Consider the following 24,686-nt stretch of genomic DNA (forward strand, 5'->3'; position numbering starts at 1 on the left):
GCTTGGTTTTTAGCAACGTAAATACTAAACTTCATTTGTTAACCAAACCAAGTCTATTTTAAAGGCCAGTTAGAGAGAGGGGATAACTCTTCGACAGATTGGAAACCAATTTGACCACCAATCATTGTCCCAAGCACAGTTCTCTCTATCTATGAGAACTGGGCTTGAACCTCGAAAAATAAAACTTTTTCAAAAAAGGAATATTAAATGAGAATGATTCAAGCATTTGATTGGCCGTCTGTTTTATCTTAGGAAGTGAATGCATTTCGAGAATTTTGTAATACTTCTTTCAAAATCGTGTAAACGAGTGAGGAACTCAATTTTATTTGGTCGTGACTATTATCAAACATGGTAGCAGATGTTTCGACCGGTAACCCTCCAGTAAAATTGTGTGGACTTTGTGTATATTTCGTTATTAGTGCTATTGTGTGCCATAGAGAAAGCAAAACATGTTGATATCTGCGTTATTAACTCTATCGTGTTATAATAACAATATTTATTATACAGTGTTATTAATAACAATATTTATTACACAGTGATATTAATAACAATATTTATTATACAGTGTTATTAATAACAGTATTTATTATACAGTGTTATTAATAACAGTATTTATTACACAGTGTTATTAACTCACTGAACATAACGTATATAATGAACATGTTATAATAACAGTATTTATAACACAATGTTATTAACTCACTGAACATATATTGTTTACGATAAACATGTTAAAATAACAGTATTTATTACACAGTGTTATTAACTCACTGAACATGTATTGTTTACGATAAACATGTTATAATAACAGTATTTATAACACAATGTTATTAACTCACTGAACATGTATTGTTTACGATAAACATGTTAAAATAACAGTATTTATTACACAGTGTTATTAACTCACTGAACATAACGTATATAATGAACATGTTATAATAACAGTATTTATAACACAATGTTATTAACTCACTGAACATGTATTGTTTACGATAAACATGTTAAAATAACAGTATTTATTACACAGTGTTATTAACTCACTGAACATGTATTGTTTACGATAAACATGTTAAAATAACAGTATTTATTACACAGTGTTATTAACTCACTGAACATGTATTGTTTACGATAAACATGTTATAATAACAGCATTTATAACACAATGTTATTAACTCACTGAACATGTATTGTTTACGATAAACATGTTAAAATAACAGTATTTATTACACAGTGTTATTAACCCACTGAACATGTATTGTATATAATAAACATGTTATAATAAATAATTTATATTATTATAGCAGTACATGTACATGTATTATTAAATCGTTTACATTGTTATAGATTTATATCTATGGTGACAAACATTCAATAGTAAGTATTCTTTTAAATATTAATAAATTATTTTTAAAAATATAAAAAAATGTATCGCTTCCTAGACAGCACATTCTAACCATGCTTGATCACCCAAGATCTTCTGTGACTTGGATTGTCTTCTCAGTATTCCTTACATACAATTCATCCAGAGAAGTACCGATTGAAAATACATATCATTACAAATGAATAACATCTACATTAGCTTATTCATTCGTTTGTTGACATTAACAAGTTTAATATTGGCCTCGTCCACAGAATCAGTAACTCGGTCAAGTTTTTCATTTTGAATATCAGTTTCCTCCCCGACCGCCAACATCATTGATTTTAAATTCTTAAGCGTACTTGATAATTCATCTACTTCTTCATTGGTAATGACCTGTTTCTCTTTTAAAACCTGTTCTTGGGTCGTCTTTCCCCAGCTGGTGGACAATTTAGACGATCCAGGGCCGACGCTGAGTTGGCGGAATTGTCCAAAGGTAACAGAATTTTTAGTTGTCCCCGAACCAAAGATATTGATCAACAGTGACGATACAAACGAAAACGAGATATCCGGTTTCCCAATTTGATACTGAATCACCACCATTTCCCAAGGGCTGATAACTCTTACTTTAGACACGTTGGGCCAACCAAAATGAAACAAAATCTTCTGTTTCAGATTCAAAATATTCAAACCATTTTTAGATATTTGAATAACACCCTCTAACTGCTGACACACTTTTCCCATTTCTATTTTGGTGTATAAAACATCGAAGTCGAACACTTGAGGAATATCATTGTCTTTGATAATGATTGGATTGACCATTATATACTCTTGTGGTAAACTCCACCGTCCGACCCACGACTCCAAACCGGAAGTCATACGATCTGCAATGTCCAAATCGTTATGAATATTCATCATCATGGCAGACGAATTGTCGATCTTTTCGCCTTGTTGGTTCAACATGACAGCCGCCTTGGACAACGTGGATACCGAATTGGTAGCAATACCCAACAATTTAGTCCCCATTTCAGTTCTTTGTGAATTAGAAAGGGGCTTACTAGTGTTTTGGTTGTTAATCAGCAAATTCTTTTGAAAATGACACAACATTCTGAACACACTTTCGCGATCTTGAAATGAAGAAAACCAGAATGTTTCTCCTGATTTCACAGTCAAGACGATTGCTCCATAAATGATAGTTGTTGTCGCCTTGTGGATGTTGATTACGTCGTTAAATGACAGGACTACTCTTTTGGGCTCTACGTCAGTTTTCTCCGAAAATATAACACGATTGCAATAAATACAAAAAGTACCATACACCCATCTCTTTCTACTTTCCCCGACATAAAAACTAGTGTCGGGGTAGGATCGTATCTCCACATCCATAGCGTAGAATTTATATAGAGAATCAAGAGTCTTTTAAATCTGAAATAAACAGTAATAAAACAATAACTTAGTTTACTATAAAACATAGGGGAAACGATCATTTACTGTTTAGAGACATGCATTCTAAGAACCATCTTAACAATGGACAAGCTATCACTAACTTATAGATTGTATACAATAGCTAGCTTTCTTCCTTCATGAAAGTTTGTAAATGAAGCGATTTGATTGGATTATACAGCAAATACAACCAATCATAGACATTTCTGTCGAGGAGTATGATTGGCTGTATTCGCTGACGTACAATCCAATCGAATCGTTGCATTCCGTAATAAAGTAACAATGGCTATTGTAGTTAATGTATTAGACGAAGCTCGTAATACCGTGACACTTGAGAAGACGCCAAAGAACCAGTACACAGATTTGTCGATCCTGTCTGTAAGTCGATCTCCGGTCAACCCTACAAGCAATAATCTGTCACGGATTATCCGCACCCAGAATTTTTTAAGGACAGATATTACTTAATCTCTAAATGACATTTAGAAGTAGATAAAACATTAAATAAATAAGAACACTATTATGAATATACTACTATGTGAATTGAAACGTTGCAGAAATTAAAGAAAGGAGTAGTATATCTATAATAGTGTTCTTATTTATTTAGATATTACTTCTTCTATTACCTATTCTAGGTATTATTGTAACATTTGGCGAATCTGACATAGGTTACAGCCCCTCTTTATATTGTAGGCAGATTTTATGGTGTACTGCACTACTGATATAGGCTACTGGTATCCATAAGACATATCTTTTAAAATAATTATCCTTAAAATAAGGCATCTTCAAAATTCGTCGTTGCTATTTCACTGATCTAAGGACCGAAATATAAAGATCGTTTCTTTAAATGCATACTAATCAAACATTTTAACTCTGCAAAAATACACCTTTTATTCAACATTTTATAAATCTATTTTTCTGAGGTTGAGTGCCTTTAAATCAACTATTCTATTTTTAGATCTGGTGATTAATTGAAGGGAGGTAACTCGATTAAGAATTTTATAATAAGAAATCAAATTAATGGACACACACATTTTCTAGCTTATTTCTTGATCAGATAAATATTATCTACGCTAAATTTGCATAAAGATAGTCGACAATCAAAATTAGACGAAGTATTTTTCTTCTTACCAGAGAAAATCTTTAAAAATAATACATACCATTATGTGGGTCACAATATTTTCCAAAACAAAGATGAATTCTTTTGAGCTCAATCGAATCACGGGCATGTGAAATGAACTCGGTATGTAATATAAAACCATAGAGTTGTGTTTTTTTAAATAAAATGAACTTTAGCAGATATTGCCTTCGAGGTAGAATATTATTATCACTCTTATATAATTATATTGGTATTTCATTAGTGGCAACTAATATTGTTATTTTTTATTTTTCGTTTTGTTAGAGCAGTAAAGAATTTGCCAAGCGTTTACGGCTCAATGATCGAGTCTAATCTATCAGAACAAGTAACGGGATTTCTGATTGGTTGTCACTATATAACGTTATTTTTTACTGGATAAAACCGTTATGTTCCTTAGCATCAATTATTGTTTACATCATGGCGGACAAAAATGGCAAACTTACTTGCAGAAAGTAAGATTTTTCAGATTTTTAATTCATTTAGAGTTTAATGGTTACTTGTTTCGTTATCAGGACTTTGAAAGGATATTTGATCTTTGGGATGCACTCGAATAAGTAGGATTTATTTGTTTATTACTGAAAACTCGATCTAGTGAACTTGCACTAAGATTAGGCTAATTCAGTACGGTAAACTAAATTTGACATCATCATAGTCATAGAGAGCCAACTTATTTATCTATCTACTTTCTAACAACATTCGTCGGTACGTAGGCTAATTTTTTGCAAGTGAATTTGAATAGGACTATCAGCATAAAAACAGTACAGATAGTCCTCGATTGATTGTGTGTTCTATCTGAATATTATATTCTCACTTAGCTTCTTCCTACTGACTAGTCCACTCTATTAGGCCAAGTCCTCTGTTGTAAAATCAAATTTAAAAGTGCATATATTATACTAGTCTTATGCAAAGCTATATCTTTGATCTAGTTTACAGAGCTATTAGAATTAAGATTAATTGTGATTAGAAATATTAGAATGGGCTGATGTGGAACTTAGCATTTCCAATCCATTAGTTGATATTTGACTACCAAACTGATTTCTAACATTTTTCATTTCAGACTGGAAGAATAAGGATGGATGAAGAATGACCACTGATACAACAAACACAACATTATGGACGAATTGGACACCCTCACTTCAAGTGTTGAAGATCTCTCAGTGGGTCAAAAACAGTTGCCACGACGACAACAAATACAGAAACCTGTCTTAAAATACAACACTGACATTTCAAAACCTGTTCAACTTTACAATCATGATGTGACCTCATTACCGCTACATAAAGATGGCTTCTCTTCATCCACATCTTCGCTGATTAGTAACACCTCCATTACCACACCAAAACATAACCTTACTACAAATCATGGAGCACCATCTGTTACAGCCATAAACGCCAACTCCTTGCCAAATAATACCAAAAATCCTACTGCCTCTCCAAAGCCAGCATCTAATCCATATACTAGACCTCTAAGTGCCAAAGATGTTCCTTTACCAAATAATCTACAAAACCAGCCAAATAAAGTGAGAAAAAGTCCTAGTATCAGCATGATGACTAATCTACCGCAAGGAGGACTAGTAAGAGAGGCACCACTGATTATACAAGAAGAACCCAAAAAAACACCTAATTCTTTCATGAGACCAACTAGTGCTGCTCATAGAGAATCACACCTACAGAGAGTTCAATCTGCTAAAAAATTTCGGTGTAAACTTGCCGATGCTAATAAGGTTGAGCCAGTTTTAAATGGAGACGAACCAACAGTGAATGGACAGAACAGTTTTCGTGAGAAGTCTGATAAAAAATCCATAACTTATAAAGCTGCCATGTCTCAAGCAACATCTGAAATCAAGCTTCAGTCAGATAAAAAATTAAATTCAAAACCACCGAGTCCAAAACCAAGCCCACCAAAAACTAAAAAACCTGTCAGTAATCAGAATGATACAGCATTTGAAATGTTGGCAAAAGTTAGAAATCTAAACTACACGCCCACAAAACCTTATGAAGATGTCAATACAGTTTATAATCCTTCGTTAAATACAGCTGCCATCTTGGAATATACCAACACTCCAGTGAAAAAAACCAGCACAGCAGTGACACCAATAACAAATTACACAGCTCCTATCTTACCAGTTCAGGTGGGAAAAAATGTGAAATTGACTGCAACAACTACCTTAAACTCTGAAATAAACTCTGAACCTTTGAATAAACCTCCAGTACATCCTAGCAGTACAGTTTTTTATCGCAAGGGTTCAAAGTCTGAAGAGCTGATTTTTGAACAACGACCAAAAGCAGAAGGGGCACCATGCTCCACCCCTGGGGCAGCTGATGGGAAATCGTCTGAAATGAGTAGTTCCAAGAAGAGAATGGATTCTGTTGGTGAGGAAGATGATGGAGATGATGTAGAAGAGTCTGAAGGTGGAACTCCTTCTGGGTTAGTTAAAATTTTAATGATTTTTTTTTATCTCCCTTCAAAAAACCAGAGTGAAGTGATGACAGCTAATTTCTCTTTTCTTTTTTGTATATTTAGTTGCCCTCACTCCTTACAAGTTGCGTATTGTAGAGAATATAAATGGAAGTGTTCGAGGTGAATTATGACTGCTAATTCTTATTTGCATACATACACAACTAGTGATTGCTATGCTGTGAATAGGGAGCCGCGGTGCTCAGTGAGATAGACGCTTGCTCGCTAACCTGAAGGTCCAGGGTTCGATCCCGGCATAGGTCGAGATAATACCTTCGGATTTTCAACCCGGTTTCCCCCTGTCAGTGATGCAGGTACGAGGGGCTGACATGGAAAAAGCGTCTAGTCGTTCGGATGGGACAATAAACCGAGGCCCTGTGTGCTACAGGCTGTGCACATTAAAGATCCCTCGACAGTTGGAAATCGAAAAAGAGCAGGCTAATGCCGCTGTCCTGGCAAAATTTCCCTCATTGGGTGTGAATAGGCTACCTTCAGGGTACAGTGTGCACGAACGGAATGACTGTCTTGGTCTGACCAAGAACAAACATGAACATTGTACTCAATCAAATAAAATTTATATGTTTCATTAGAACTTTTTCAACCCAGCCAGTAAAATCAAGACTTTCTTATCAGGGACAACAAATTTCAGCATTTGAAGCAGTAGGCATTATAAAATATGTTTAAATGATTCATTCTCTGATATCTGTATATCTTATGATAAATAACAGTACAGTACTGATCTAGAAACAAAGTTATATTTGATATCTGTATACCTTATGATAAATAACAGTACAGTACTGATCTAGAAACAAAGTTATATTTGATATCTGTATATCTTATGATAAATAACAGTACAGTACTGATCTAGAAACAAAGTTATATTTGATATCTGTATACCTTATGATAAATAACAGTACAGTACTGATCTAGAAACAAAGTTATATTTGATATCTGTATACCTTATTATAAATAACAGTACAGTACTGATCTAGAAACAAAGTTATATTTGATATCTGTATACCTTATTATAAATAACAGTACAGTACTGATCTAGAAACAAAGTTATATTTGATATCTGTATACCATATGATAAATAACAGTACAGTACTGATCTAGAAACAAAGTTATATTTGATATCTGTATACCATATGATAAATAACAGTACAGTACTGATCTAGAAACAAAGTTATATTTGATATCTGTATATCTTATGATAAATAACAGTACAGTACTGATCTAGAAACAAAGTTATATTTGATATCTGTATATCTTATGATAAATAACAGTACAGTACTGATCTAGAAACAAAGTTATATTTGATATTTTAGTGTGCAAGATGACAATTATTTGGTAATATTTTGAGATTAATTATAATACTTTTACACAATCAAGGCTTAAACACAACTTATATGATGCATGCACGGCTTGGCTTGCGATACGAGAAGAAATCATATCACATCATATAATCTGTATAAAATATAAGCTTACAAATTTGCACTCTAAAGATATACTCAATTGCACGCTTTCATGGATTAAGAGCCACAGTCTTTGATATATCAGTTTCACTTTACAGCATGACCTGTTAGTAGTTTTAGTTAAATATTAAGGATAACACTTTCGATGTAATGCTGCTTGTCCGAAAAATACACCCAAATCATCAGCCCTGTTTGACAGTCTTTCACAAAAAACTCAAATATAAATGATCCAAATGGCAATGCAAAACACGAAACCAAAATAACTATTTAGAAATACATGCACTTTCTATATATTAGTCTATACATTGGATTTGGAACAATATTTCTAGTATAAGGCACTATTTCTCATTCTCATTTCTCATATATTGCTAGCTCTGTCTTGTCAGTCAATTTATATGACCAGCCTGTATCCTCAAAAATTGGATTTTAAGATACAGTAATCTGATTTAATTTACACTGAATTCAAAATCGATTTTAGTGATTGACCAATCATGACATGAATGCTAAAATTTCAGGTTAAAGTTTTGAGAATTTGACCTCAGAGTTTTACAACAGTAAGTTTATTTAGGCTATAAGCTTCTTTAATGTAATGATTTTCAGAGAGAGATTACCAGGAGATGGTGAAGCCAGTCTGGAAGATGATGAAGATGATGATGAAGATTTGGACGAAGATGATGATGGTGTTGATGGATTAGATGATGATGTTTGTGTTGATTCTGAAGGTCAGTAAATAATGGTTGACCGAATGCTCTTTTAATTGAGCAGTGTGGTGTGTTTTGCAGAAATAATGTAATGTTCCACTCTGATGTTTGACATTGTGGTTATGTGATGATGGTTGGATAATTCATTCATTCATTCATTCATTCATTCATTCATTCATTCATTCATTCATTCATTCATTCATTCATTTCTTCATTCATTCATTTCTTCATTTCTTCATTCATTTATATATCCATTAATCCGTTCATTAATTCATTTATTTATCAAATCATCCATTCATTTTATCATTGATTTATCAATTCATTAATTCTATATTTTGTTGTCTGTAGGTGAATCTGATGGTTTCTCTATAACAAGCAGTCTGTCTCGGCAGTCGTCTGGTAGACCAGCATCCTCAGCTGTCAATGTTCGAATTCGTCGTCCCTCTAACACAAAAACTATATTAAAATCTAAGTCATTATCTAATATAACTGGTGGTGTTTATACCCGTCCTGCACTACGTCCTAGTCTATTTCCAAACATTCCTCCAACTATCAATTTTATATCTGAAAATGAGAAAGGTAAGATACTTTTATTTATTTGTAGTCTTTTTGTATTTTTGTGGTCTCATTTTAGTGTAGAGTTTGCTTGTGTTAAACTCCTCGTAAATTTTGATCGTAAAATATTTTGATAATTTTCGGCCAGTAAATTAGGCCTTGATAGGATGGATGAGTATTTACCCCAAAAAAAAATGTTTTTTTTTTTAATTTTGAAATTTATATCTTGGTGAATGATTCATCAAAATGTATTTTACATATTTTAGTGGAACTGTTACCATGGGAGATTCGTAAATTATTAAAATGGAGAATGAGCCCTATCACACCCAATATAGTCAAATCAGCTTTAGCTAGAGTAGGATTTAGAATCAGTAAAAGTAAGTTGAAGGGTTTATCACTCATACAGTATCTTTCCTTCAACACAACACGTCTCTATGAACTCAAGTGTTGGAAGTTCAACTGATAATGTTATGATATTGGGTAATAATGGCCGAAAATGATGCACACATCATCATACAACAGGTTGATTGAGAAATACAATGCAAGGCAGTCACGATTTATTTTATTTTTGTTTTTTTTAATGAATTTTGAAATATGAGATCATTTTGCAAATGACTCTTTCTAATAAAGAATCTGGTCAGATTGTTCTTCCAATTTCTTATAAACATGGCCTCATGTCTGGAATCTACAAACATGCATAGAAATTTATATAATAGTAATTTCTTTATTTTATTACAGAAAATCATGATTGGTTGGGATGTTTTGGTAAACATATGAAATCTCAGGGATTTAAAGCTATCAAGGAATATCAGAAGGTATGTTAATTTGTTAGTTGTAAAAGTAAATATATAGTTGTGTTGTAAGGTTGAGTTGGCCGTTTGAACAGTGCTGTGTGGACGTAAAGCCTTTAGGAATGTTAGAAATATATTAAGAGATAAAGATTGGCTATGCGACCAGTTAACCCTGATTATCGATGACTAGTTTCGTTCGTGTTTGAACTCTTCAGACTGATTAGACTCACCTTTATATAAATGTATTTAGTTGATGCTTTGAAATTTCTGGCTGTGAAATCTTGATTCCTTGTTTAACTAATATTTTATCGTTCGATATTTCAGTTGAATCATTTTCCTGGTTCTTTTCAAATTGGTAGAAAAGATCGGTTATGGAGAAATCTTTCTAGAATGCAGGTTCATTTTGGAAAGAAAGAGTTTGGATTTTTTCCACAGACTTATGTTCTGCCTCAAGATTTAAAGTTATTAAAAAGAGCCTGGGAGGATGGTGGTAGTAAACAGAAATGGATCATCAAACCAGTAAGTTTCTTTGAAAACTTGGTAATTACTTGACGATATATTCATCCTTGATGGGGGATTGATGGGAATTTTATAGAGTAATCCTTATTTATGAATTTTGTTTGGTTTTAATTTTTCAAAAACAGTCAGGTGGTGAATTTTTTTTACCTTAGCTTGTATTATTTTATAATTGTAGCCAGCTTCAGCCAGGGGTATTGGTATTAAAGTTATTCATAAATGGACTCAGATACCTCGACGAAAGCCAGTTATTGTTCAAAGGTTGGTATTAAGTCTTGTCACAGTAACTGTCAATACAGTTCAATAATATCATTCCTCTCTTGAAAGATCCATTCTGACTCTTTCTTGATATCATTGATATACTTATGAATTGTGATTTTGAAAACTTATGTTGTGTTTCTTTGTGTGGTACTGAACAAAGTGGATGCATTGCCATTATATTCTAAATTCTTACCAAAAAAATAAATGAAGTCAAAAGAAATACTGTAAAAAAAGGAAGATTTTGCAAGAACAAAAACATTTTTCCAAATGAAATTAGGAAAATAATGTCAGTGACTACATTTCTGAACCTTTTCCTGTTTTGCAGATATTTATCTCGGCCCTATCTAATCAATGATAGTAAGTTTGATATGAGAGTATATGTGTATGTCAGTGGATATGATCCTTTACGTATTTATATTTATGAAGATGGTCTGGCTAGATTTGCTTCCTGCAAGTAAGTTGATTGGAATTTTATTTATAATTTTAGAATCATATTGAGTTATTGCTATAATAGTCATAACAGTTCAGAAGAGATCGGGGATGGGCAATATTGGAAGTATTGTGATATTACAATATTATAAAATGAGACAATACATCTAACAATATAAATTGCTATACTAGTAGTTATTGTTATTCCTCCAGCCCTAAAAAATATACATCAGATATAGAAAAGATTGATTGAAAATAATATTTCCTGAACTCCAAGTTATAAAAACTGATACACATGACATGGTGTCTTGTGGAAACAGCCACTGTGCAGGGTGTTCATATTGTGTAAGATTGAGATGAAGGAATTTATGTTGAAAGAGTATTATTTATATTTCAGATATTCGTCATCAATGAAGTCATTAAATAATAAATACATGCATTTAACTAACTACAGTATTAATAAACGTAATACAGAGTATCAGAGTAATACTGATGATACTGTATGTCAAGGTCATAAATGGTAAGGTCAAAGGTCAAGCTAATTCAAATTGTTTGATATCGAAACAATGTTTGTTGTTTCATTTGGGATAGGTGCCTCTTATCAGAAAATTGAGCTTCTTTCAGAAAGAGTAAAAGAGTAGTATTCTAATTGTAAAGGCCTCAACTCATGCTGCTAACAAATGCAATACTTCAGAAAAAAAATCCACATCGAAACAGCTTTTTACGAATGGGATAAAAAAATTTGAGTTATTGTTTAATGATTTTTATCATTTTAGGAGTTTGAAAAGTCTGTGGAGTTTTTTAAAGAAACGTGGTGTTAACACTACTGCAATATGGGATAGTATAAAAGACTTGGCAATCAAGACTATTATAAGGTAAATATATTTCTACATTATTCACAGACTTGAAAATAAAGACTATCAATTATAAACAAAATATTAAATCAGTATATGAGTCATATTTTGTATTTCAAGGGACGAATCTTGTATTATTTTTAATCTGATTTCAGTTCTGAGAGCCCTATTAATAGTATGATTAAAGCTAATGTTAAAAGTCGATACTGTGTCCATGAATTATTTGGTTTTGATGTGATGTTGGATGAAACTCTAAAGCCATGGATCATTGAAGTCAACATTTCACCTAGGTAAGATTTTCCATCTCTTGAAGTAATGTCTTAAATTATACAAATGTTTATGAAGCCCACGAGTGTATTGTCTATTACCTGTATGAAATGTGCAATATGGCGTTAAGAGGCGTCCAAATCATGACCTGTATATAGTGGACATATACTATATTATATTACCTGTGTATTGTGGACATGAATATATAATATTACCTGTATATTGTAAACATCCATATATTATTAGTATACTGTAGTGTACACTTATATATGATAATATAGACCTCTTTGTACAGTGGACATTAGCATATATTATGACCTGTATACAGTGGATATCAACATATACTGTTACATGTATACAGTGGACATACATAATATCCTGAAGACATTATATTACCTGTAAATAATGGACACCGAATTGCCTTTGTACACAGAACAATGTTGTATATAGTGATCATCCACATAGTACCTGTGTATAGTGGTCAGTTTTGATTTTGTATAGTGTACATCCATGTATAGTTTTACCTGACATACATATCTAATATTACCTGTATATAGTGGACAGTTGTGTATGGTGTATACTGGATTATTGGTATATATTGAGATAATGTTCAGTATTAATTATTTATTTCAGTCTACATTCCAACTCTCAGCTAGATATCAATATTAAAGGACAGATGATAAAAGATCTGTTTAATATTGCTGGGTTCCTGGTACCAGACAAATCAGATGTTGCTCATCCTGGTTCTTCTACACAGATATCAGATTTCAGGTTGGTAACATCCTTACATACTTTCTCCAATACACAGCAAATTTGAAAAGTGGATATTTTCATTCCTAAATTAAGTCAATGTTTGGGTGCAACTTTCTAAACTGAGAATTGAAGTCAATGTTGTCATCACTGTCCATGATGCAGGTTCTAGGAATGTCTTATGTGAATTTGGACAATAATCCACAGTTCCATTTGCTACAGACTGTGTAGTGTGATGTCCCGAAAAACTCCCTTGTTGCACACTGCATGGTGTGTCATATACTTAATCAGGAGTTGACAAAAAGACGTTCTGATGAATATTATAAATAACATATCCCCACAATTTGTGTGTAAAGTGTTAATCATCAGATTGTGGTGGAAGTTTTCAAATTGTTTTATTATTTTTTCAGCTCACATCAGCCATCTAATGATTATTGTATGGATAAGCGACTTTTTACATCAGTTTTTTCACCTGATGAACGAGCTAAACATGCTTATTACTGTCAACGTAGTCAAGACGAGGTAAGATCATCCTTCCATGGTCAAGCTAAGATTATTTAAGCTCCGTAGATAAAAGTGAACAAAGCCTAACTTACTGATGTCTTAACATATGTAGGGCACAGAAAGTCTCCCAATATTTCTATGTTAGATGTGCCCTAGTTTTGATATTTTTGAAAATAGGATACCAACCAAATAATCTGTTCTCTTCATCAATATATATATTTTCTTTATATGTGCATTGCCCCATGCATGATTTATGTTTTAAGAAGCTATGAAAAATACTTCTTTAATAAAAGACTCATGAAGAAGGTTTTTCTATTACATTAGTATAATTATATCAATTTTGTTTTTTTTTTTATCTTGTAGCATATAATGCAGACTATCCTTGATATAATGACCCCAGATGACCTTCGAACTTTGACCTCATGTATAGATGAAGACAGTAGAAAGGGAGGATTTCAGAGAGTATTCCCCACCCCCACCACTCATAAATATTTACGATTTTTTGAGCAGCCGAGATATTATAATCTACTATTAGATCAGTATATACAGAGATTTAACAGAATGGAACAGAAAGGTTAGTATAATGTATTTGATTTACTATTAGCTAGGTTTATAGCATCTCACATCTCTTATTACATGGCATTACCTTTATTCTCTAGTTCAATCAGTAGTAGAAGGAATAGCATGTATCACTCCATTTTATTTATTAAAAGCTTATTGTTCTGCCTTTCATTCAAAAACACAATTTATTTTTGAGTTTGCATTTCCAGGAATTTCTATGATCTCATCATACTGCGAAGAAGAAGAACATCTACAGAATCCTACAGACAATGTCAGCCATCAATGGAACCCACCTAATGCTACCACCCTAGCCTATAGAGATAGCCGTTTATATAGTGCTCCTGTTAAACCTACTGATTCTAAATCAAGGTAAGCATACATACTCACAAGTGAAGTCGACGTCAATTCCATACAATCTGGAGCCTTGATTCTCCCTAGAGACATTGGATCTAGGGTAGCTTTTTGAGTGAGACGCTTGTTAACTAACCTGAAGGTCCAGGGTTCAATCCTGGTATAGGTGGAGATGATACCTTTGGATATTTCAACCCAGTTTCCCTCTGTCAGTGATGCAGATCGGTTGACATGGTAAGAGTGTCTCGTTGTTTGGATGGGACAATAAACCAAGGTATTGTGTGATACAGGCTGTGCATGTTAAAGATCCCTCAACAGTTTGAATTTGAAAAGGAGTGTCCTGACAAAATTTCCCTCATTGCACACTTCATTGGTCCAAGAAGGTGCAGAAAGTAGGACCTAAAATTCCATTCATTTCATTTCACTTTCTTAACAGCAGGGGATATTTTATAAAGTGCTAAAACCCAATTCCTAGTTGTAAGGAACCACAATGTCAGTACATCAGCAGTACATCTTACCTTTAATCTTTTTCAGTGCTTCAAATCCATTGCCAATAAAAATGAAGAAAATTCCCAGAGTAGCCCCTTTAAGAAGTATGTCTCAATCACCCAGTACCTCATCACTTCAGACATCATCGAGTCAATCTACGTCAAGAATACCTGATAGAAATCATTGACAGTCACTCCGTCTACCCCCATTACAGCAGCCATTTTTTACCTCGCCCACAAAAACCATGTTTGCTTCGAAGAAATATCGTCGTCACAATATACAAGCTAGAATGTCTGTTAGAAAATGGTGAAAAGGAAGAGTATGGTTCAAGTTAGCAAACCCACTCTTTATGTTTGTTTTGTCTTTAGGTCAAATTCAATTTATCCTATTCTCTTATTATGCCAAAGAAAAACTATGGTACTTGATCTCTTCTGTCTTTTGTACACTTGCAGCTACTCCACCAGCCACAAAGTAAATGTATTTGCTTTCTGTTGAGCAGCTCAGTATTGTTACATAGCATTATGATGTACATGATGTACAGTCCTCATCAGATTCTTTTATGCTGTTAAACAAAAAATATTGAAGTCCAGAATTGGGTTTGTTTCATTCTTTGTACACAAGCAGGAAAATCATTAAACAGACTGGTACTTTCATGGCCTTATAAGCAGCCACTATCATTGTAAGTTGTTAATGTACTCTTTAAGCTTGAAGTTCAAGCAACATATTCTTGAAATGATCTAAGCACTAGGATATCCTAGAAACAGTGATAGAAGTTAAGACACTGGGGACATCCTAGCCCTAATATCATTTCAAGAATAGTTGGCCTGTATATGATGATTTATCATCTAAAAACTCTGTTAAACATTAAGTGATATCTATTACTAAATTGATTAATTCAGGTGCCTTATTGTTAATTAGTTTTCATTTAGGCTATACAAAATAAATAGTCTGTTTTACAGGCCCAAAAATGCCTGATTGTTGCCTTAATATTAGATGTACATTAAATTTGTGGAAATAAATAATAAATACTTTCGCTCGCTCCGATTTATTCCAGTTGAAAATCTAAAAAAGCACTTATAAATAAAAAATTCGCCCTCTCACCCTGATTTTTTAAAAAAAGGCCTATAAAACAGACTATTTATTTTGTATGACCTTGTATTATATTGTTTTACTAAAGTAAAGCATCTCCTAATTTTAATGTGTAAAACAAGGCAATTGTTATGGATCTCATATTTTAATTTTAATCTTTATATTTACTATTCAAATATTTTATAATTTAAAGGGTTACGTCTCAAATAATATTTTTTAAGTAAAAGCAATGTTTTATAATATCATCATGGGATGCACATAATCAAGGGAAAATATGTTTTTAACTGTTGAAAAAGCTTCATATCTCTGTCTCTGTATTTCTGTGCTAATCTGTCATCTACTTTAGAAACAATTATATAAAAAATGCAGACTGAATAATTGAACTGTTGACCTTTATTAAATTGTAGCTAAACTAGGTGTCAGATGTTGAAATTGAAGTGTTACAGATAATATTGAGTTCTATCACTTATTAAAGGAAATATTTAAAAACAATATCTCATTATTATTATTATTATTATTGACACATATTGAATGAAAAGTAAAATAATAATTGTTTATGTTCAACTAGGGTAGACGGTGACCGGTATTTTATAGCTTATTTCATATTGTATATATAGTCATATCTCTAGTTTCTTACTAGCTTCATGTCAGGCTATTACAAACTCACTGCAATAGTCACTATTCTTGTATCACAGAAGTTTGTAAATGTATCGTTTTGAACTCTATCAAATATAGATAATGAGAGGCTTCTGATTGGTTGTAATTACTGACATACAATCCAATCGAATCGCTGCATTCCATGACACAAGAAAGGTGGCTATTTCACTTAAGGTATAAGACGAAGTTTGTCATAGTTCTACATTGTGAAGATGACTAGCTTTATGTCAGGTGTTTTGACTGCTAGTCACTAAAAAACCCTTCATCTTAACTAGATAATCCAACATAGTATTTAAATCTGTTTAAAAGGGATTGTAATTCTACTATAACTAAGTGTTTGACATCACTAATAGCAAAGGGCCTTATGTAATACAAGCATATTGCAACTAGTGACATCACCGATCACTTATTTTTTGTGGAATTGACTGAACCACAGACATCTGATTGAAAATTGGAATGGTGCAAATTGATGCTGTCAGTGTCCCTGATACACATACAAAACCATTATCTAATCATCAAATTCAATGTGTCAGCCTACAAAATTGAAATCTACAACCAAGATGCCAAGTTATTTTTTGTGTGCAAGGATTAGACCTACTATTTAAAAAATAACCTTTAAGTCCCTTTAATATAATTATAAATTTACTGTGACATCATTTTAGATTGGAATTCTATAGTATTAAAATCCTAATATAAGCCTGCAGTCTTCATTGAAGGTATTGTTATGCCATCCAGAAAACTCTACCAAAAACTTAGAATATATGTCTTTCATAAAACAATAATTAGAAATATTAAAAATATACAATAATTATAATGATTAATGGGTAACCAAAAAAATCAGAGAAAAACTTATTTTTGTATCTTTTTTACTTTCCATATCAGCATTATTAATTATTTATTTATTTATTCATAATTGTTATCTTTTTATTTATATTGTTCAATTATAGTATATCAATAAATTAATTCTCTAATGTGGAACTCTTGTTTTATTTAAATATACCAACTAGTGGGGCCTGTTTCACAAAATCAAGATAAAATTCAGATCAAACGGCCCACTGTGAAAGTTTCACTACAGATTCATCGTATCATGAATACAGACTTGACCGAGAAGTATGATGAATGGGGGTGTGGTTTGGATATGATGACTACAGTTTCAATTTTATGTAAACAGTTGAGCACTGCCAAATGAATTATAATTTAATGAAATAATCTTATAGTAATTTGATTGGTTAATAAAGCCACATTTAAAATTAACTTTAGTGATTGACAAATCAGATAAAAGGAGCACTAAAATTATTAGAGGTTAGGATTTGGTGAATTAGCTTTGGGGTTGTATCTAAAGTTTCAACTTTTAGGACTTTTTGTTACCTGATTGTATGCTTTGTTGTCCCTTCTTCCCCCTTGTTTGTTCACCATTAGAAAGGCAAAAGGAGATGAATATTCCATCACTGCTGATACAGTTGTATTTAAAAAGGTTTCTAAGCTATCCCCTATGATGTTTTCCCAGGTATCAACCTACTTTGAGATGAAACCCTAGACTCATCCCTTTCAGATCAGTACAGCTCTAGATTTTTTTCTTTTCTTTTATTGTTTGGTTACTGATGCTAAACTTCAATAAAAATAAGTTAAAGAGACAGGTTTACCATATGTTTGACTAATCATACCTTAGTCTCAGAAACAGGTATATTTTTGCTAAGCTAATCAGTAATAATGTTCACAGCTCACCATTGAAATTTGATCGTTCAAATCCATGTGTGTCTAGAATTATCAGCATCACACCCCAGGATGATATGTTATTTAGAAAAGACAGTGGAAGCACTAAAATATATTTTAATACAAATCATATCAAACTAGTAAATAAATACAAAACATCAATATTGTAAAATAACACAGACTTTTATTATACATTGTACTATATTATCATCTTCACAATGTGAAGCTATTATACCTTGACTGCAATAGCCACCTTTCTTGTTAGTAAGCAGTTACAATTAAACCCCCGCAAACCTTCTGTAGTTCAGTCAAGATTGATTATTATGCAGTGTCTTCGGTCAAAACACAAAAGATGCAACATTTTGATAAGGTGTTTGGCGCCTCAAAATCGTCACAAATAAGTTCTCTGGGCTTTTAATTTTAAATTTCACAGGGGAGGGCCTCAAGTTACAATTCATTCCTGGCGAAGGGGCATTTGAGGATGAAATTAATTATAATCAAACTGACAAATTTAAAAAGCAAATCCTTGGCTGAAATCAAGTTCTATCAAATGGTAAAGTAGAAAAGTTTCTTTTTTCACTGTGTAGATGTTTAAGAGCTTTAAAGTAGATATAGATGACTATAGACCTACCACTTTGATATGAAAAAGCAAGCAATTTATCAAACGCATCCATTAAAATATCACAATAACAGAATAACAAAATCAACACTTATATAACAGCTTGTAAAATGCATTAGGATTTCTGTTAAAATCAATTCCTTAAAAATTAACATCATTAACAACTGACAACAAAATGAAGAAGACTGGACGTAAATATTGAATTAAATAGGAAGTGGAACAATCTGGACATAGTAGTCTACTTGTCATCTTCACAATGGTCAAGTTATCACATATTCATCTTATACATTGAATAAAATGGTCTAATTTCTTCTTTCAAGGAAGTTGGTGAATGCAGTGATTTGGTGGATTGTACGCTATCACATATGACCAATCCAATCAAATCGCTGATCGTGAAACAAGAAAGTGGGCAATTGCAATCATGATATAAGATGAAGAGGTAACCTTGACCAATGTGAAGAATAATCGATCAAGGATTTTTAAAGGGGGTAATACAAAGGAAAAGGTCTAAAACGTAAGATTAACTTGGTAATAATTTTGGCAGTGAATCTCTTCCATATTAATCAACTCATCACTTTTTACACAGAGAGACATATATATCTCTAATCTAAACCTGTTCTTTTTCCCTTCTTACTCTTCTAAACAGGTTTTTCTGGATTCCTTCAAGTTGTAAGGAAATTGTAAGCATAGAAGTTTGTGTGAATCATTCAAAATTACAGATCTACAAAAACTGGTTTTCTTAATTGTCACTAGAAATCTTCTATGTCAAACATTCTTAAAATAAATATCATAGTCTGGTCAAGTTTAGTTATGAATACCATGCTTTGCTAAAAGAAAATAGCAGATAATAGCAGCAATCAATTTATATATTTCAATTTTCTAATTTGTATAAGGGCAGATTTATATGCAGATTTGAATTTTAATTTAAAAAACACATTTAGGTGAGGATTTCAGCAGTCAATTTTTAAACATAGATCTTTACATATAACACGCCCTGATTAGCTAGAGATAAATATAAACCTATCAAAGTTATCAATTTAAATATAAACCTATAAAGACTTAAACACAGACTTCTATATCTGTCTATAATTTATTAATAGTGAAAAATAGAGGTGCGTTAATAAAGTAAAGTACACAATAGTTATTAAAAATTCAATCAACAAATTATAGTAATCAGACAGAAGTCAAATTAGTCTTACTTTTATCAGCAGGTTATAAAAAGTTATATTCAAATAAATATATCACTTTAAGCAACGTAAGCAGCTATACATAAATATGTCAACAAAAACGCAGTTAAACCAATGATGTGTACAGTTTGGGGCTGTTCTAAATAGCTTGTATATAACTGACTTAAACATATCGATAAAAACAGAAATAACATAAACCCTAAAATAATTTGGACGTTCACTTTTGTGACCTTGACATTCTTATTGGACACTGAAGTGTCTGATTTTTTAAACTCAGAAAGTTTCAGAAGTTTTTTCTGTGTGGTTAAACTTCCAAATTTGAGAGCGACAAAGTCCAGTAAACCCAATTGGTAATCAACACCATTTGTAAATGACATTTGATTTACATTTAACCGTTTTTTTATTAGTTGTTTTCTTTCATCTGTTAAAGATTTCTGAAAATTTTCGAAGTCATCGAGAAGTTCCAAACACATGTCCCCTTCTTGTAGTTCTTCCAAAAAGTTAACCCCATTTTCTAGTTGATCGAAATAAGATTTGAGATCAGTCTGAAATGTGTTTAATTCTAGTAAATTTTTTCTTTCCTCATTCTTCAAAGTTTCTTTTTTCACTGTGACCATTTTTTCCAAGATTTTTTGCAAATGTTTGTGTCGTTCTTGAATACCATCAAGAGCTTTACTGGCTGATTCTTTCACTTTGTCAATAGAGGTTTGAATTTCATCAATCAAAGTAGCAGATTCTTGTTTCTGTTTGATCAAACTGTCAAGTTCACACTGTAGTTGTTTCTGAGCCTGTCGAAGTTTTTTCCTCATTGGCATGGTATCATGAGTCTTGTGATCCTCACATGAACATGTGATACACACTGCTTTCTCACAAGAGCTGCAATACAGTTGTAGGATTTCATCCGAATGTGAGGGACACGTTCGTGTAGAGGACTGATAGGCTGAGTTTGAAATACTCTCGATACGTATAATACCATGACGACAAGAATCATGGTGAAACAAACGATGTTGGTGAATACAGAATCGACAAATATCCAAATCACAATCGATACATTTAAATTGAGATTGCATCCAATCGTGCTGACATATATCACAAGAGCTGGTATAACGTTTAACACCGAGTTCATCTTGAACACTTAGTATGTAAAAACTGATGGGGAAAGACTCAATTCCTTCTCTCGGTACAAATACATCAGTTCGACATTGTGGACAGCGAAATAATCGACCTGTAGTAGAAGAAGATCGTACTATATTACCAATACATTCAAAACACACTGTATGGTGGCACGGCAGCAGTCTCGGATCTTTATATTCATCCATACATATTGGACACACCAACAACCTCTCTCTTAGTCTCTCTATTTTATCACAGGAGGCCATTCTACAAAAGAAAAAATATCAACATCAACACAAAAGTATAGATGGTATAAAATAAACAAACTAATAACCTCAATACTTTTCTAAAAGCAAATTCATTACTAAATACGGAAGCTCATAAAAGCTGGCATAACTGAGATACTGGTGGTACCATTTGGACATGCCCATGGTTCAAATTTATATTAAGTAAATCAAAAATTTTAGTTTGCAAGATATTAGTAGGCCTAAATCCCTCTAAATTGGCAGCCCGCAAGGCAAATGGAAAATGTTGATTAAGAGGAATTAGGCTACTGATAATTAATCTTGGAATGAATTCAGTTGCTGGTTTGGAGAAGTTAATTAACCAGATGCCAGCACAGAGGAGATGCAGCAAAAGAAAGAATTGGCCTGTTTACAGAGGATACCGGCCTGTTTACAGAGAATACTGGCCTGTTTATAGAGGCAGTGGTTTATAAGGTTTATAATGTATATATAACACAACAGATGAGACAGATATTTAAAATGACAAAATATATAGCAGCATTAGTGAGAGGTAAATAAGTAATAAAAGAAGAAATTGATAATGACCAACTTAATTGGACATGATTTTATATATAGGCTATAAATAATAACATAAATGAAGCAATGAGCAAGTAACCCTACCTTTCTCTTTACCATACCAATATTACACAAGAAACACCGGTGACATCTCCACATTAGTGAATTACCCCTGCCCTATCTTCCTCAAGGCGGCATTATCTTCCTCAAGGCGGCATTTTCACTACAGGTCAAAAGGAATGTCGGTTCACATTATATCATTTTGAATCACAATGTAACACTACCGTTATTTTCCTTAGGTATATCACTCAGGGGAGGTAACTCATATTCAGACCACATTAGGTTCATTAGATAATGACCCGTGATGAACAAATTTCAGACTTTTTTTTTCTTATTTCGAAAGATTTTGAAACATATTAGAGATTCAGTACATTAAGAAATATGATTGTGTAATGATTTTAAATATTCCAATCAAGATAAAAAATTTATGTTATTTTGTTGCCGTTGGTTTATTTTTGTACCCTGAACTCTTCAATTTTAAAAATAAAAATGCCATTGCTTCAGACCAAACTAACTTTTGCCACTTGAGTTACATTTTACACTACAAAAACGTAATCAGCAGTAGTCCTAGTTCCTTTTGATCCATAAATCATCATGAAATTATGCTCCGAACAAAACATGAACTGAAAAAATTATTTTCAACTTATGTAGGTTGCTAAGAGTTTTGCTGTGTCTATGGTCTATATAAATCTAGCCCTCAACAAAGGGCACCTGTTTCTATCAATAGTCAATTATTCAACTCCGCGGGTCAAGATATGCACCACCAAAAGTACTCAGGTGTAGATAATATTTAATAAACGAAAAAGTTATTTACAACAAAGTATCAAAAACAAAAAATTGTCAATTACATCTGGAATATTTGAAATATCAAAAGTATTATGCAAGTCTTCATGGGCTAGGGCTAACGAAAGGGAACTATGATATAAGAAATAGCAGTTACAATGATAGAACAAGGGGGATTTCTCAAGACATTGAAACATTAAGATTAAACAATTATACTTTATTACACAGTAATTCTCAACAAAAACAGTAGCTATACAAATAAAGTTTTCTACAAAAGAAAATATAGAGGTAGACAATTGTTCAACATATTAGCTGTCAGAGCTAGGATCAGTCAGTTATGTCTTTCAACACAACTGTTTCTCTAGACCGCAAATATCAAATAAGTCTGAAATATCTAGTGGAAATCTCAATCATTTAATTTTTTTTTTAAACAAATTATTTTTTATTTATTCATACAATTGGTTAAATTGACATGAAGAGTTTGTTTTGATGTAGTTCTGACTCGTTATAGATATACTATTTTTATTAGAAACAACAGGCTTACAATTTTCACCAGTAACAGGACAAAATTGTCAATAAGCAATGTTATTTGTCCAATAGTTGTTGCATGATTATTTCAATTTTGTTGGCTAACAAATTGACAATGTTCAGCTTAAGCCATTATTTATTATAGTCATAAGTTATAACACACAATATATAAATAACATAGTTGTCAATTGCAATTTGAAAATTTCAACAATTAACACACTCTACTCAGCACATAGCACTATCAAATCTTTTACAATCTGGTGTATTCTTACGATTTATCATTCAAAGAGTGTCTAGGATATATACACAATACAAATGTAAATTCATCCCCATTAAGGGATACAATTGAAGCAGAAAGCCCTTTCAAAAGCTTCATCATAATTAAGCAGAGAACACATTTGACAAAATTTCTCATTGCATTTATCACAGTTTCTTGTGCAGGGGAAACACAAGCGTTTATCACAGAAGTAACAACGAGTAGAAAAAGTTTGTTGAGAAAATGGTTTCCTACAATGGCAGCAAGCATTGGCAGGAACATTGGTTGAAGAACTATCAGAAAATTGGAATTTACTGGGCACACTTACAGCAGGCATCATGGAATCAGTAGAATTCTGTTGAGATAGTGTTGGTGCTATGGTCAGTTGACCGTTTTTATCAAAACACATTTGTCCAGGGAGTGGTTCCACGCCAAGATCTGCATCAACATCCATTTGCCAACCGATCTGGTTCGCGTTTGCATCAATTTCGTACTGTTTTTGAGCTCCTTTGAACAACATTTCCTTAGTTTTTTCGTAAACCTCTTTCATATTTTCATCTCTGGAAACGCCCATGTCGACTTCTTTCTTACCAACGTGGGTCTTAAACTGTAATGGTGAAGAGTCTCCAAATGGATTGGATCGTTTAGGCATTTTGTTGCTGTTGACTTTCCCAAGAAAGAATTATTGTGAGAAAAATAATTAATTTACTCGCGGGAAAATGTAAACTTCCGGTGTAAACATGCATAGAGTTACGCCCCCTGACATCAAATCGGACACTCAAAGATGTTGCGACAAACTGAGTCGACAGAGGTCTAAGGTTTCAGATTTTATCAGTTCTTTAGCAATAAGTCGTCTTTGATATTTCATTGCTAATTGGTATGCGTTGCCTCTCTTGAAGTTGATGTAAAAGTATTATTTTATGTTATATATTATTACCTCCCTTGAACTATCAACATGACTCACTCACTAATTCATTTGCCATCTCTTCC

At 32.6% G+C, this 24,686-nt stretch overlaps 4 protein-coding genes across 4 annotated transcripts; 1 reads left to right on the forward strand and 3 right to left on the reverse strand.

Moving 5' to 3' along the window:
• Positions 1–1,570: 1,570 nt before the first annotated feature.
• LOTGIDRAFT_172501 (hypothetical protein) lies at positions 1,571–2,740 on the reverse strand (the record flags this gene model as incomplete). The annotated part of the gene is made up of 1 exon (XM_009049389.1): positions 1,571–2,740. One exon carries the CDS (start codon positions 2,738–2,740, stop codon positions 1,571–1,573), a length of 1,170 nt encoding a protein of 389 aa, XP_009047637.1.
• A 6,305-nt stretch (positions 2,741–9,045) lies between these two features.
• On the forward strand, positions 9,046–14,424 carry LOTGIDRAFT_139346 (hypothetical protein; the record flags this gene model as incomplete). The annotated part of the gene is made up of 13 exons (XM_009049390.1): positions 9,046–9,142; positions 9,385–9,495; positions 9,857–9,933; positions 10,234–10,428; positions 10,604–10,686; positions 11,012–11,140; positions 11,513–11,635; positions 11,892–11,990; positions 12,125–12,259; positions 12,870–13,011; positions 13,407–13,508; positions 13,854–14,064; positions 14,261–14,424. Coding segments are annotated over 13 exons (1,668 nt in total), but the record flags the coding sequence as incomplete, so codon positions are not given.
• A 6,030-nt stretch (positions 14,425–20,454) lies between these two features.
• On the reverse strand, positions 20,455–22,319 carry LOTGIDRAFT_200149 (hypothetical protein; the record flags this gene model as incomplete). The annotated part of the gene is made up of 2 exons (XM_009049391.1): positions 22,175–22,319; positions 20,455–21,536 (listed from the first exon to the last, which is right to left on the reverse strand). A coding segment is annotated over exon 2 (1,080 nt), but the record flags the coding sequence as incomplete, so codon positions are not given.
• Positions 22,320–22,902: 583 nt separating this feature from the next.
• Positions 22,903–24,369, reverse strand: LOTGIDRAFT_205137 (hypothetical protein). The gene is made up of 2 exons (XM_009049392.1): positions 23,662–24,369; positions 22,903–23,637 (listed from the first exon to the last, which is right to left on the reverse strand). The coding sequence occupies exon 1, from the start codon at positions 24,346–24,348 to the stop codon at positions 23,773–23,775; it is 576 nt and encodes a 191-aa protein (XP_009047640.1). The 5' UTR covers positions 24,349–24,369; the 3' UTR covers positions 22,903–23,637; positions 23,662–23,772.
• Between the last annotated feature and the right edge of the window lie 317 nt (positions 24,370–24,686).

Source organism: Lottia gigantea, assembly GCF_000327385.1.
Source record: "Lottia gigantea unplaced genomic scaffold LOTGIsca_135, whole genome shotgun sequence".
NCBI lineage: Eukaryota > Metazoa > Mollusca > Gastropoda > Lottiidae > Lottia > Lottia gigantea.

Excerpts from the sequence above, each read along its gene's own strand:
- LOTGIDRAFT_205137 (XM_009049392.1), bottom strand. The coding sequence starts at position 24,348 with ATGCCTAAACGATCCAATCCATTTGGAGACTCTTCACCATTACAGTTT.